General features: G+C 47.5%; 1 protein-coding gene across 3 annotated transcripts in view; it reads left to right on the top strand.

The window, feature by feature from the left end:
- Positions 1-15,185, top strand: part of LOC146808737 (cell adhesion molecule CEACAM7-like) — a 372,135-nt gene that overhangs the window by 110,173 nt on the left and 246,777 nt on the right. For all 3 annotated transcript variants that reach the window (XM_085615550.1, XM_085615552.1, XM_085615551.1), the window contains exon 2: positions 1,967-2,103. In XM_085615550.1, the coding sequence (XP_085471676.1) occupies positions 2,040-2,103 (64 nt within the window). In that variant the 5' untranslated portion in view covers positions 1,967-2,039. The remainder of the gene's footprint in view (positions 1-1,966; positions 2,104-15,185) is intronic.

Raw genomic sequence — 15,185 nt, 5'->3', positions numbered from 1 at the left:
TTAGATCATAGTTATGGACTTTAATATCTTTTATTGATAACTCGTGTTTGTACGGTAATAGTGAGTTCTCCTATTTCAGTGATCCTGACATCAGGATTTTCCAATGTCTGTTGATGATTTTCTTCATTATGTTAGAGTGAACTCTGTATTTAGTTACACATATTTATTGATCCTTTTATGTTTTTTTGTATGTGATGAGTGGTTGTTTAGTTCTTGTTCTGTTGCCTTCTGGACCACTCTCTCTGGATATTATTTTTGTTTCAGTTTCTCAGATGGCTTATTTGCATACTTTCTGGAATCACCTTTTCTTTGCAGTTTCTCCTCAGGCATTGGAACTGGCCAATTGGTGGATGTTGATGAAACTATCATGCCTTAAGAGGCTATTTTGATCCATTGCTTTGTAGAAGACCTCTCTCTCCAGGGTATTCTTCTGTCCCTTCATCTTCAAGTCTAAGAATGATATTTCATCCCTGCTTGCTGACACCATGAATCTTAGGTAGTCGTGTTCTCATTAATCCAGTGTGTAAACACCTATTTCTGGGTTTTGGTACCTGTCAAGATGACAGAAATATCATTAATTAACTGACAGCACATCTCTAATAAAGATAGATTCTTAACATGTTCCAACTCAAAGTTGTGTACTTATTAGCAGGCTACACTCGGGATAAAGGCAGATGTACCATGCTTTTCCCAGTAGAATTATTTCTCAAACCTAAAGTAATAATTAATGAGTGCCATATGTGCGTAGTACAACACCAATCCCACTAGTGTTATGGAGTATGGACTTACCTCAAGATATCTTTTAGTCTTTGAAACCACCTGGATCCCTGCTCTTATCCAGTTCAGATTTATGAAGAATCCCCGCAACTGGCTGAGTCCATCAGGGTGGCATCTACCTACCCCGATCTGGAAATCCCACTGAGGATGAAGCATGTCAGCACCTGGACGCTTCTTCCAAAGTAGCCAAGCACTTTACAAATGTCATTGATTGATTAATTGATGCCACGATTAGAGAGGGTGAGGGGATTTTTCTAAATCTCTGTGATGCAGTAAACTCGTATATATGTTTGTAAATTGATGCATGAACATGGTAACGGTACCCCAAACATAAATAGTGCCTTGAGTAAGCCTGGGCAAAGCACTACGCTACGCTCGCGTAGTTTGCAAAGTTCGCGCTACTTCGCACTACGCGAATTGCACGTAGCACAGTGCGAACACGCGTAGCGTAGTGTTGCGTGGTGCTGCGATCATTTTTTGCTTGCTCGCGATACTCAACGTCAAGTTGGCGACCGCGAGCAAGCAAAATGACATCCCGGCGAGAATTTTTCCTTGTTCGCGATCAGCAACATCAAGTTGGCGATCGCGAGCATGGAAAATAAACCTCCCGGCGAGATCCCCAACGCGAGGAGGTCAGGTTTCTCATTGCGAGTGGTTGCGTATGCTCGCGACCGCTCGCGATGATAAACTACCAGTTCGCATTGAGAAAGCTGCCGCTCGAGTAAAAATCTACTCGAGCAGCAGAAAACTACAGCTCGCACTGTGCAAGATGCCATTTTCAATGATTGCACAGTGCCAGTTGCTTGTCCGCACTGTGCAATCATTGAAAACAACATCTGGCACAGTACGAACAAGGTACTACGCAGTTCGCAAAGTGCTACGCGTATCTCGCGTAGTGCGAACTTTGCGAACTACGCCCAGGGTTAGTCTTGAGTCCCCTGTGAACATACCAGACAATTCACATCACATGCCTCCTTAGACACACTGTACAGATTTGAAAAGAACTCTTTTAACCAGCATTTCAATTTAGCAAAATGCCGTAGAATTAGAAAAAGCCAGTCACCTGACATTGGTTTTGGAAAGACCGTCTGTGATTTATTTTACAAAGGCTTCTTCCATTCTGATCTGCCTTAGTAATTGTTGCAAGGCAAGAGTTAGCTCTTTATCTATTTCTCTCTTCTTCACACAGGAGCGTGTACAGATTGCAACGCAGCATTCTCACTCCAGTGCCAAAGGATCTCACAAGGAAGCAAAGCCAGACAATGATGTTACTGCGCGGAGGTGCACTTGGAAGGAATCAAAGGCTGCAAGAACTTATCCTAACAAGTAAGAGGAAATGACATAATGGGTTGGTTTGCATAAAGTTTGTTTCTTTGACTATAGCAATGTTTTCTCATTATTTTTCAACTTTTATATGGCCCTACCTCATCATTGTACCTAAGAATTTTCATAAACGTGAATTTGCATCTTGAATACTGTTAGACCTGGTACCATTAGCGTGAGTCTCCCATTTTTTTACTGATTGCCTCCTCTGTTTTTGATCTGTTTGCTGGTTTAGATGCGTTGGGCACTGTGCCACTGCTATTAAGTGCCACAGTGCAAGCGCTCCCTATGTTAAATTGATGTAATGATTAGTGACTCCATGATTGGGTTATTTGATTTACTTGTCAGACCCTAGTACAGTGCACCATGTGTGCCCAGGGCTTGTAAATCAAATTCTGCTGGTGGGCTTGCAGCACTGATTGTGCCAGCCACAGAAGCAGCTTGTAAAGTGTGTCTCAGGCCTGCCATTGCAGAGCCTGTGTGCAGTCTGCCATGTCGACTTGCAAGTGCACCCACTTGCCAGTCCCTAAACCTTCCCTTTTCTACATATCAGACACCCCTAAGGTAGTCCCATGAGCAGGGTACATTGTATGCAAAAGCTAGGTCATTTCCAGATGTGTGTAGCATGACCTAATAGTGAATTATAGCCTATTTCGTTTTTCACTATTGCAAGGCTACCTGTCCCCATAGGCCAGAATGGGCAGTTTGATTATAACATCTTATAATCCTAACTGAACCAGGGAACATGGTAGAAATTCGACTTTAGTATGCCTGAACTCAGAATGATACAATACATCTTTTAGTGCAGTTGGTTTTAACATTCTCTGTTTGAAAATACCACTTTTAGAAAGTAGGTATTTTCTTACCTAACCATCCAGCCTGCCTCTGCTAGGTTGTGTAATGCATGTCTGGTTTGTGAGTGACAGGGGCGGGGGGGGGGGTGGCTCCAGGAGACAGTGCGAGTCAGCCTAGGCTGAATAGACCTATCTGCATGTAGAGTGGTGGGAGGAGTAACACCTGGGCCTGAATAGGGCTGTCTGCCTTCCACAATGCTGGCTCCAACTCCTGTGGTGCGTCTGATGTCCCTGGCCCACACTGACAAAGGAAGAAGGTGTGCACTGGCAGAATGCACCCAGAACTGGGTTGAACTATGTACAGGATCCTCTGCCTTCAGAGGACAAAGGATTTGCTAGTATAAATATTGGGGCCCAGACCCCAAGAGTTTAGATCACTTCTGGGAAAGCAAACAAACCTTTGCCAAGGAGAAGAACCAAGGAAGCTGCAGGAGTTTGGACTGCCCCTCTGCCAGTGTGCTGTTTGATGGGTTGGCCTGCAGTGGTTTCCTTATTGCCAAGGAAAGGAAAAGGAACTTTTAAGGAACTTTCATCATCTTGCAGAAAATTTCTCCAAGGGCTTGAACTTGTGCTTGCCTCCTGCTGAAGTCTCAGGGCTACAAGACTTCACCACCAGCTCCCATCTGAATTTCCTTGCTGGGATTTCTGTCTGCAGAAGCCTGCGTGTCGCTGGGAGCTTGAAGCGCGATTCAATGAGAAGAAGCGTGTCGCCATCGTAGCTGTTGCTGTTGCATCGCTGGAGAAGCGTGCCGCCACCGCCGCAGAGGCAGCAGCTGCATCACCAGAGAAGCGTGCCTTCGTCGCAGCTGTTTGCCGTTGCATCACCGGAGAAGCGTGTCGCCACCGCAAGGGTCGCCATCGCATCACCGTAGAAGCGTGTCTCAGGGCCTGTCACGGCTCCAAAGTTACAGATTTCACCGCACGGCCATCGGGCGTGCACGCATTGTCTTCACGTCATCACATCGCATCAAGGGCGCCATCTTATCGCATCGCACCGGATTGTCACATCGCATCGAGGCACCATCTTGCCGCATCGTAACTGGAACGTAGTATAGAAATCAAAGCATCACCTCCTCTCCGGGAAAGAACAAGACTCATCCCCTACTCTGCGCAAGCATTGAGGAGCGACGCATCGCCTCCCCCGAAGCAAGGAACCGACGCATCACCCTCTTTCCGAACCTTTTGTTTGTTTTGAGTTACGCATCCAAGGTACTTTTGTGAGAAACGTGTCACATTTATCATTAACTTGAATTAAATTACTTCTACCATCATTAAGTCTATTTTGAGTATAGTATTGTGGATTTTTGTCGTTTGTGGTCTTGTGTCTATATAAAGAATACTTATTTTTTTTAAACTTGTGTATTGTCCATCTGTAGTGTTTTCACTGTGTGACTGTATGTGTTCACAAATGCTTAACTGCCTCTGAGATAAGCCTATATTCTTGTGCCAAACTACCAAGGGGGTGAGCAGGGGTTATCCAGGAGTGTAATCCCCTTTCCCTGACTTATAAGCAAGGGTCCCTGTTTGAATGAAGGTGCATACCATTGCCAACTAGAGACCCCCAGTTCTAACATTGGTCGTCAGCGGTGAGAATTCTGGACTTGCATTTCTGACTCATATACAGTTAAAGGTGTACACTACTAGTGAGTGCAGACTAAACGCAACCACATACTTTTTTGGTAGAATTTTCTTTCCTTGGACTGTTATTTTTCCTGAGAGCTGCCAATTCTTACTGCCATGAGCAGACCAGCATCTGTTGCATCTATGGATCTAGATTTTGAGGAAGAGAGGTTGGAAACCTACAATGTGAAACAGCTGAAGCACTTCCGCAGAAAATTTTAAGTTGCTACCCCGGGTGTTGCCAAAAAGGATGAATACCAAAAGGCGCTGAGGGCCTGGGTGGAAGCATGAAATGTCCCTGAACTGGTGGTGGAGCCAGTTGGGGATGCAGATGGGCAGCTTGATAGGCCATTGGTTCCAGCCAGGGAAGGGGTACCGTCCCCGCCTGGCAGTAGCGTCTCTTCCAAAGACCTGTCCCCAGGAGAGCTGGAAGACAGGAAGAGAAATAGGGTGCACAGAATGTAGATGGCCAGGCTCAAGATGGAGGATCAGAGGGACCTAGAGAATAGCAGGTTGTCCTTGGAGAGAGAGAGAATGAGATTGGAACATGAGAGAATGTTGAGTTAGAGCTCAAAGCAAAAGGCTTAGAGATCAATCCCTCGGGTGGCAGCGCACCATCTGTGCCTTCAGAAAGCAGAGTGTATATCCCCAAGGATGTCATGAAAGATTTCCATAAGCATGAAGATATTGGGCAGTGGTTTGCTGCCTATGAATTAGCAATATTGGCCCACCGGGTCCCTGAGAAGGATTGGGGAGCGGGGTTGTGGGGCCGCTTTGTGAGTGAAGGAAGGGATACATCGTTAGACCTGCCTGTTGAGAATAGGATGTCTTATGCCCACATGAAGGAAGTCCTGATGACAAGGTATGATTTGACCCCAGAACTCTATAGACAGAGGTTCAGGAATTGTAAAAAGCTGGAGGCAACCATTTGGGTAGAATATGTATCTTTCTTTTGCAGAGCTATGGATGGTTGGGTGAAGGGTAGCAAAGTGGATACTTTTGAAGTGCTCTATGATTGTTTGCATGGGAGCACTTGTCTGCTAATTGTTTTCCAGAGCTACGCCAGCACCTGATTGATAGCAAGTTAACTAACCCTAGGATTCTTGCTGAGGAGGCGGACCGCTGGGTCAGCACCCGAGTCCACAAGGGTCTCGTGGGAGACTTCGCCAAAGGTGGGCAGGGTCCCCAGAAGAGTGGGGGGACAAGGGTAAACATAGGAAGTTCCAGAAAGGCCCCCAAAGTAATTCCTAAGGGAACCAAGAGAAGGGTTCCCAGCCTCCCCCGGAGAAAATGTCAGAGCCCCCGACAGGTAAAGACTTTGAGATGGTCCCTAAGACCCAGCTGCCTGATAACACTAAAAAATACAAGCAGTGGGTGACCATCAATGGCCATAGGGTGGAAGCTCTAAAAGACACCGGGGCTAGTGGGACAGCTGTCAGTTGCCGGTTGGTGTCCAAAGAGCAGGTTATCCCCCATGCATTCTTCCCTGTAGTTGCCGCGGACAACTTGCAGCACCAGTGTGAAGTGTTTTAAGTTACCTTTTAGTGGGGGGGGGGTCTCAGATAATCTCCAAGTAGCTGTGAGGCCAGCCATGTGGATTGTCTGTTTGTCAATGATTTAGAAAGCTCCCCTTGCCCTAAGGTGGAGAAGAAGGCTCATTTAGAAATGTTGGTTCTGCCTGAGTGGGCGTGTGTAAACACTCAGTCTATGGCAGCCAGTAGGGGTGTTCAAGAGATCCTGGAGCCTGAAAGTATGGCCCAGGTACCTGCCTTAAATAGAAGAGGTAGGGGTGCGGGAAACCAGGCCCCATTGTTCCCACGGTCCAGGAGGAGGCAGACCTTGAGGGGGATGCCCTGGAACCTACAGGGGAGCAAGTTGCTGAACTGGGGGACCTGCCTCAGCTGACCCATTGGCAGCAAGAAGGAGGGCCCTCCAGGGAGAAATTATGTGCAGAGCAGAAGAAATGCCCATCTCTTGTGGGTTTGCGGTAACGTGCCACAAACCAGGCAACAGGTGATCAGTCTGGTTCACATTGGATCTACTGGGAGAACAACCTCCTGCATGGCGAGCCTAAGGTTGCTGAGCCTGGGTCGGCCCATTTGCTGGCGGTATCCCAGCGCTCCAGAGCCTTCCTACTGGATTTGGCTCATGATGTGCCTGTAGCTGGACATCTGGGGCAGGACAAAACCTTTGAAAGGCTTGTCACACACTTTTATTGGCCCCAGATGCGGAAGAGTTCAGACACTCATTGTAGGACTTGTCAAACTTGCCAGGCAAGTGGGAAAAGTGGAAGGAAGCGTAAGGCTCCTCTCCAACCTTTCCCTGTAGTCAGTACCCCCTTTGAACGGGTGGGCATTGATATTATGGGGCCACTGGACCCCAAGACAGCCATGGGCAACAGGTTTATCCTGGTTTTGGTGGACCATGCTACCCGTTACCCGGGAGCCATCCCTTTCAGGACAGTGACGGTCCCCGTGGTGGAACGTGCCCTGATGGGGATCTTCTCCCGTGTGGGGTTTTCCCAGAGAGGTGGTGTTGAAGGACTGGGTTTTATTAAGGCCCAGCGGTGCCAGGGGACAACACCTGAAACCTTCGTGGGTTACCTGTTCTGGCGTACAAAACACAGAGACACGGGACACTTCCAGCGACGTCAGAGATCAGCGTTTATTTACTGCAGGGATACAGAGGTCACAAGAAGTACACAGCGTGTAGGTTCTCGGAGACTGCTTCAAATTCGTAGAAGTGGGTCGCTCCTTTTATACACATCTTTGCCATAGCACAGTATGGCAAACAAAGGTTTAACTCAGTTCCCACAATAAACTTCAAAAGGGTTGCGTTCATGTTTCAAGAGGCCGGAACATAATTACAACAGTCCTTGCCGGTTCCCAACTGTAAAAACATATTCCCTCCGCAATAAACACATTTCCTCTCAACCATAAACACATTAAGGAAGGACGGAAAACAGAATGTAAGGAGAGGATGAGGATGCACAACAGGTTAGGAAAAGAGTGTTTAGGGCAATAAAGGAAACTTGATAGAGGGATCAAAGACCTCGTGTCTAATGTATGCGTGACTGAAACAATAGACCGGAGTGGCAAGATGAGCCTCGAGCGGGGCCATCTGCCTTACTCGTGTCATTCCCCTCGTCGTAAAGTCACCACAAAGAAACACGTGTCCTTCGTACTATCTTGAAAGTCCCAGGGTCACGAAGCGGACAAAAGCCCGTTCGCTGGCTACTTGAGGGCAAGAAACAAAATGGACGCTGTATCTAAAATAGAACCCGAGGGTTCGAATGAATGAACACGAAAATAAGACGAACCATACATGGCTGCATTGCGAAACTTCGCACACCCACTGTACTCGTCATTTGCGGTTCATGGATACCACACTCGTCCATATTCGTCACCACTCAAAAAGTGCCGTCCCGTCTCACACGGAACCTCAGACGCTCCTTTTGCCCTCATGTAGGCAAGCACTAGTCTAGATCGGAATCTATATCGATATTCATCAGATCGTTCAGATGCTGCTGGAACATCATTCTATTCATCAATGTCTCCTTGGTAACAGATGGCCGTCTTATACACGTCGCAGCACATAGGCCACATAAGGCAGGACCACACTGTACACAAAGACAACACGTGAACAGAAACGCTACAACAGCCCCTACGATCATCAGAATACTCCAACCCCAAGTTGACATCAGACCCCAAAACCATCCTAGAAGCGTCCAATTACCTTCGTCCACGTGTATGGACTCGGAAATCTTATGCAACTTCGAGATGGCTTGATATACAGTTGGAGCATTATCAGGGATGAAAATGCAACAACTAGAATGGATGATTTTACACACACCCCCTCGATCTGCAAGGACCACGTCTAGAACCATACGGTTCTGCAACGTCATGAGTCTATCCGCCTGTAGTTCCGCTGTTAGATTACCAAGGGCAGTTGCAGTAATATTAGCAGTCGACTCTACCACTCGGGTCAACTGTCTTAGGTTCCTACTATTAACCATAGGTCCCCAGAACGGCAGGAAACCCTTAAAGAAGTCTCCTGCTTCTTGACCAGCAGTATCCTCTTTGCTAATTACACCTCTCACAACTCTAGTTTTGTGGTAATCCGAAGCAACTGTGAAAGTTGGAGGTAAGAGATTCGCAATATAACAGGTACCCGAGAAGTCGCGGGGTAACCATGTATATGCGCGCTCATAACACACAAAATAGGTACCCTTGGCAGTCAGGAAAACAGGGGAGGAGAGCATTGGTAGGACGTACGTTTCAGTGCAAGCACTGTTCCCAAGTTGCGCTCTCGGATTTCGACCCAAACCCTGCAAACAGAAATTACCAAGGTGCGGTACAATCCATATCGGGGACGAACTCTTCAACTGTCTATCTCCCACTGACGTACCATAATCAGCCTCACTCAGATCCTTATAAGCCTGCACTTCTTCGTCTGGAATGAGTGATGCATCGAAAACATCTCTGTCCAGATCTGCTATGGCTATCGCCAGAGGCTTGTGGTACGGACCAGGACCGGATTTAACAGATCTGGGCTCTCGACTGGGGTAGGAGTCTAGTGCACTGCGAAACATTGTTTGAAATGCTCGAGCAGAACCCTGGGAGCTGTACGGAAGGACCAAGTACGGAATACCCCTATCCATGGTGTGTGGCATTAACCCACATACCCAACAATTTGTAGTATTCACCACTAACTGATGCTGATGTAGGAGTTGAACAAAGGAATTATTCCTGAATTCCGCACGTCTAACCTGCTCGTGTTGAGGCAAAGGATGAAAAGAATGTGGGGAAACAGTAGTGAGGGAACTTAGGTTTGGAGAAAAGGTAGGTGTAACAGAAGGCATAAATTGCGATACCCCAAAATACACTCCACCCACCAATAACATAGATACAGTTAGGAATAATAGAAACACCTGGAACAGAAAACATTTCGTTCGCACGACCCTCCATAACTCTGATCTCTGTGCCAACACCCTTTCTTCTTCCACCAGCTTAGAGAATGCCATCCTCTACAAACCGTCCGTGACGTACTTGACGCACTTCGTTCTGAGCAGCGATTATCAATCCCCAGGAGTTCCCAGGAATCGACAAAAGTAACCAACCTAGCGTCAGAAACCTGCTAAACAGAAAGAAGTACCCGCACGGCCCTACGGTAACCCGGATGGAGAGGTTCAAGTTCGTTACAAGTCTCTTAGCAGTGGAAACACAGGAACTCACACAGAAAGGATGCAATTGTTCATAATATTCGTAACGTCAAAACCACTATACTATCAATTTTTATTAGTCCTTGAATTCCTTGGACGAAGAAAGTATCGACTTCTTCCTGGTTGAGTTTGCTCTACGAACAATTGTTCAGGTGGCGCAGCAGTGTTCAATGAGGCAGAGGACGAGTCGGACCTTGGGTTCTCTGATACTGATGACTCCACTTGTGGATCTGGCAACAACGAATCTTCCACAAGTTGAGCGTCGCTGAATGGCACGAAACGCAAAGGAGTCTCAGTCTCTTCTGCCGGAATCCCAGTTCTCACCCAACCGTCGGTTGGTAAGGGGATCGGTACCTTCTTTGTGTGACTGGCGTGGACCCAATGTCTACGGCCCTCCAGTCGAACCGCTGTCCTCGTCGTCAATAAGACTAGATGGGGTCCAACAAATCTTGGCTCCAGATTACGCTTCCGACCGAAATTGCGGGTGACTACCCAGTCACCTGGCCGGAGCTGATGTCCAGGACCCTCTGTCTGCGCCGGTAGAGCTTCAAAGACCTGTTGATGAATTAATCGTAGTTTAGTGGTCAAATCATACAAATAATCGATCAACATTGGATATTCAAGACTATCAAAAGCCCTAGGTCTCGGGACTCCCCAAATATTTGCAGGGCGACCGAACACGATCTCATATGGGCTGAGCCCTACTCGAGAGTGTACCGTCGCTCTGGTCGATAGGAGAGCCAGAGGCAAGGCATCCGGCCATGACAGACCAGTCGTAGCTTGAATCTTAGCGAGTTTCAGCTTCAGGGTACCATTGTACCCTTCAACCAAACCCGCTGCCTGAGGATGGTTGGCGCTGTGGAATTTCTGCTTAATTCCAAGGCCCTTACACACACTCTGCATTACACTTCCCACAAACTCGCTTCCATTATCCGACCACACAATCCGCGGCATTCCGTACCTAGGGAAATATTCCTTCAGTAAGATTTTCGCTGTGGACAGGGCAGTGTTATCTTTAAGAGGATAGGCCTCGATCCATCTGGAGAACGCGCAAACCACAACCAAAACATACTTCAGGTTATTGCATCTCTCCATATGGATGAAGTCCAGCTGGATAACCTCAAAGGGACAGGTAGGAGGAGCAAAATGACCAGGTGGAGTGGGGGTACCTTTTCCGGGATTGTGCATCAAACACACCATACAATTCTTAACCACTCTTTCAGCGCACTTAGCAATACCGTCATTCCTCCACACAGGAGACAAGAACTTGCATATTCCTTTCGCACTGATATGTGACAAACCATGAGCCATCGTCACAACAGCTAACACGTATGCATCTGGAAGCATCCATCTCTGACATTCCGTCAGATCAACCCAACATCCATGCATATCCAATTTCCCTGTACTTTCTTTCCACTTGGTCTTTTCAGCTTCAGTAGCTCCATTCTGAATTTCTTTCACACTTTCGACAGTGTTTTCACACATACCAGTCTCTTCCGGCCATCTCACTGAATTCGTAACATACATTCGAGTCGCAAGATTCTTAGCCGTTTCTTTAGCAACCTCATCCGCAAATGCATTACCACGACCAACATCATCCGTCACTTTCCGGTGCGCACTACATTTCACAATCGCCACTTGTTTAGGCAGTGTAAGTGCATCCAAAAGATCATTCACTAGTTGCCCATGCTGGATCTTCGTACCATGCGATGTCATAAATCCTCTTTCTCTCCACAATCTTCCAAAGTTGTGCGCAACACCAAATGCATACTGGCTATCGGTAAACACGTTCACACGCTTTCCTTTCGACAGAACACACGCTCTCGTTAATGCAATTAATTCTGCAGCTTGTGCTGAATTCTGGTTCAATCTCGCAGTTTCCACAACCGTGCTCAATGTCACCACAGCATACGCAGTCGTTACATCACCATTCGGCAATTTAAAGCAAGAGCCATCCACATACAAAGAACCATCGGGATCTGACAAGGGAGTGTTTTTCAGGTCCACACGACCTTTTGTTTCTTCCTCGGTTCGTAAATAACAATCATGGGGCAGTACATTATCTGATCCCGTATTGATCGGCAACAATGTTGCCGGATTCAGTACATTACAGCGCTTAATTTGTATATGACTCGCCAAAAGGGTAAGCTCATACCCAGACAACCGTGCACTCGTTAGATGTTGAGTCTTTGTCCGATTCAAGAGCGTATCAACTGCATGCGGAACCATTACTATGAGCATATTGTCCATGACCAAACCTGCGGACTGCCTAATAGACGCCGCAGCTGCCGCCGTCGCCCTCAGGCAACTCGGCAATGCTCTAGCTACCGGGTCTAAGGTCGAGGAAAAATATGCACACGGACGCTGCTTATCACCAAATTGTTGCGTTAGGACACTCAACGCACAACCGTCCCTCTCATGGACGTATAATGTGAAAGGCTTACTGTAATCAGGAGTGCCTAACACAGGAGCCGAACACAGAGCGTCACGTAGTTCAGAAAAACTTTTCTGACATTCCTCCGTCCACGGCAAAGGAGTCGAAACGTCCTTGCACGTGAGAGCTACCAATGGTTTCGCTAACAGTGAAAAGTTCGGGATCCACTGTCTGCAGTACGATGTGATACCTAAAAAGGCACGCACATCTCTCTGAGTTGTCGGCACAGTCATTCGAGCAATTGCTGCAATTCTTTCAGGGGTCAACCTTCTTCCCGCCTTTGACAATAAGTGACCGAGGTAGGTAACTTCTTGACAACAATATTGTAGTTTGGAAGGTGACACTTTATGATGTAAGTCGCAAAGGTGCTGTAACAAAGACACTGTAGCAGATTTACAAAGCTGTTCAGTGTCAGCAGCAATTAACAGATCATCAACGTACTGAATCAAGGCTGCACCAGCCGGTAACACAAATGCGTCAAGCTGGCTTTTAAGAGCTTGACTGTAGATTGAAGGACTCTCACAGTAGCCCTGTGGAGCGCGTTTGAATCTAAAGCTACGACCACCTAATGAGAAACCGAACAAGTCTCTGCTTTCCACAGCGATCGGAATGCTGAAGAACGCATTCTTCAGATCGATGACCGAGAACCATGATGCAGTGGCTGGAATTAGAGTCAGTAAAGCTGTAATGTCTGGCACCACAGGAAACTGCGGAACAACAACTTTGTTTACCTCTCGCAAATCGATAACCAAACGGTACACAGGAGGCTTGGAGGGATCCGTTCGTTTCAGAATAGGCAACACGGGACTATTGCACACATTACCTCGTGTCTCCTCAATAACACCCTTGCCGATCAAGTCGTAAATGATCGCTAACAGTGCCCTTTCACCATCAAGGGAGATACGGTACTGAGGTATACGTGGCAAACGCGCACCCACTTTTAGTTGGACAACATAAGGTGGTATATCCAACAGGCCCACATCGTTGGGACCTGTAGCCCACAAGGAATCTGGAAGAGATCTCAATTCCGGGGGAAGTTTGTCGAGCGACAAATACATAGGGGAAATCACGCTCGTACCCAACGTGAGCTCCACACCCGTAGGGGAACAGTACAAAGTTGCATGTAACCTTTTCAACAGGTCTAAGCCCAAAAGATTCTCACCACAACCAGTAGTCAAAATCAAAGGAGCTTCCAGCTCATGAGACCCAATTGTAAGGGGCAATGGGCTAGAGACCGGATTGCTAACGGGGGCGCCAGAAAATCCAACGGAAACATTCGTTAAGCCAGACAAAGGCGCGCCAGGGAGTTTCGAATGCATGATGGAGCTTTTCGCTGCACCAGTGTCCAACAGAAAAGGCTCAACAACACCCAAAGTGGCTACTGCAACATAAGGCCCTCTCTGATCAACCGGAACTGATACTTCTCCCTTCCTTTGTCTATGGCTGTCCTAGTAGATACCATCCGTATCAACATCATATTCAACATAATGATCATCCACATGATACTGTGCCGACCGACCGGACGATGGTTCGCGTCGATCGAAACAATTTTGTGAATCCGAAGACGTCACAAAGCGTTCGGTCTGGTTCAGGGCAACTCCGCGACCTCTACCACGAGAAGCCTGTTGAGGACCACCCCGTCCTCCCCGAGCCGACACACCATTAGCCCTGTCACGGAGAACCGGACAATTGAACTTCAAATGGCCTTCCCCACGACAATATGCGCACTGATTATCTCCCAGCACAAAGCGAGGCGCAGGCGAAGCATTGCGCGACTGTGGTCTAGAAAATTGTGGTTGCGATCTATTCGGCTGCTGCGTATCACTAAAATTTGAACGCGGAGGATAAGCTTGCTGCAACAAGACCTTAGTTTTGAGATCCTTAGTTTTCTTTTCTGCACGCTCACTTTCCTCTTTTCCTCTATTCTCATAATATTGGGCCGTAGCCAATATTTGGGCAGTGGTAGAAACAGCCCACGCACTCTCAGAATTTTTCAGCTTGTTGCTCAAGTCGGGCAACAAATTCGATACGAATTTGTCAACGAACAACCGCTGACCACCCTCAGAACCCATGTCCTGACCACTATGATCAAGGAATGCTTCCTCAAACCTAGTAAAGAAGTCAGACACACTTTCATCCTTCTTTTGCCTACACGCTGATAATTTGTCCCAATTGACGCGCATCGCTGGCATAAGCGTCTTCATGAGGGTAATTATCCTCTGGGGCAAAGCCGCAATAATCTGTTCAGGTTTAGCCCCACCGACCTGCCGGGCATCTGCCGCTGTAAGGGCAGCCCAGTCACCGCCTAACTCGGCGACATGATTCTCATGACGGATTTTCGTCCAAACCGGCTGAGGCACCACGTTACCGAACAGCATATCAATATCGGCTAGGTTCATAACTGTAGCATCCACCAATTGGGACAGCTCCTTATAATAACCCGCAGGGTTCTTACGAGGATCGGGTAGAGATTGCTTCACTTGCAAAACCTCCGATCGCTTCCACGGGAGGTGTATCCACACTCTCTGGAAATGCGGTGGGACAGGAGGGTTAGCACCAGCATCACCTGGCATCCACACTGGGGGAACTTCTCGCATTGGATATTGACCAGGTTGTGCCATCCATTCCGTGGTTGCGTCCTTAAACAGTGCACGCGGGTGCACCGTACATCGAAAGGATAGCAAGCGCTCCAGAGCCTCTCGAACTTTATCGCCTACAATGACACCCGCGGAAAACCGAAGCTGTAGCTCGGAAACCTCAGGTGGTAGATCGTCAGTCATATCATCGTCCCACTCCTCTTTTAATGACTTACACAATTCTTCGAACACAAATCGTTGCGTGGGCGCATTGAACTGAGAAAATGTTTCGAACACTACACGTGGGGTGTATCTAACAGGATTGCGAATCCATCTACGCGCAGTCTTTACCAACGTCTCACGTTCCCTATCATCGGGAA

This window comes from Triturus cristatus, chromosome 7 (assembly GCF_964204655.1).
Source record: "Triturus cristatus chromosome 7, aTriCri1.1, whole genome shotgun sequence".
Taxonomy (NCBI): domain Eukaryota; kingdom Metazoa; phylum Chordata; class Amphibia; order Caudata; family Salamandridae; genus Triturus; species Triturus cristatus.
Note: the sequence above shows the minus strand (reverse complement) of the source record. Positions and strands in the feature narration are given on the sequence as shown.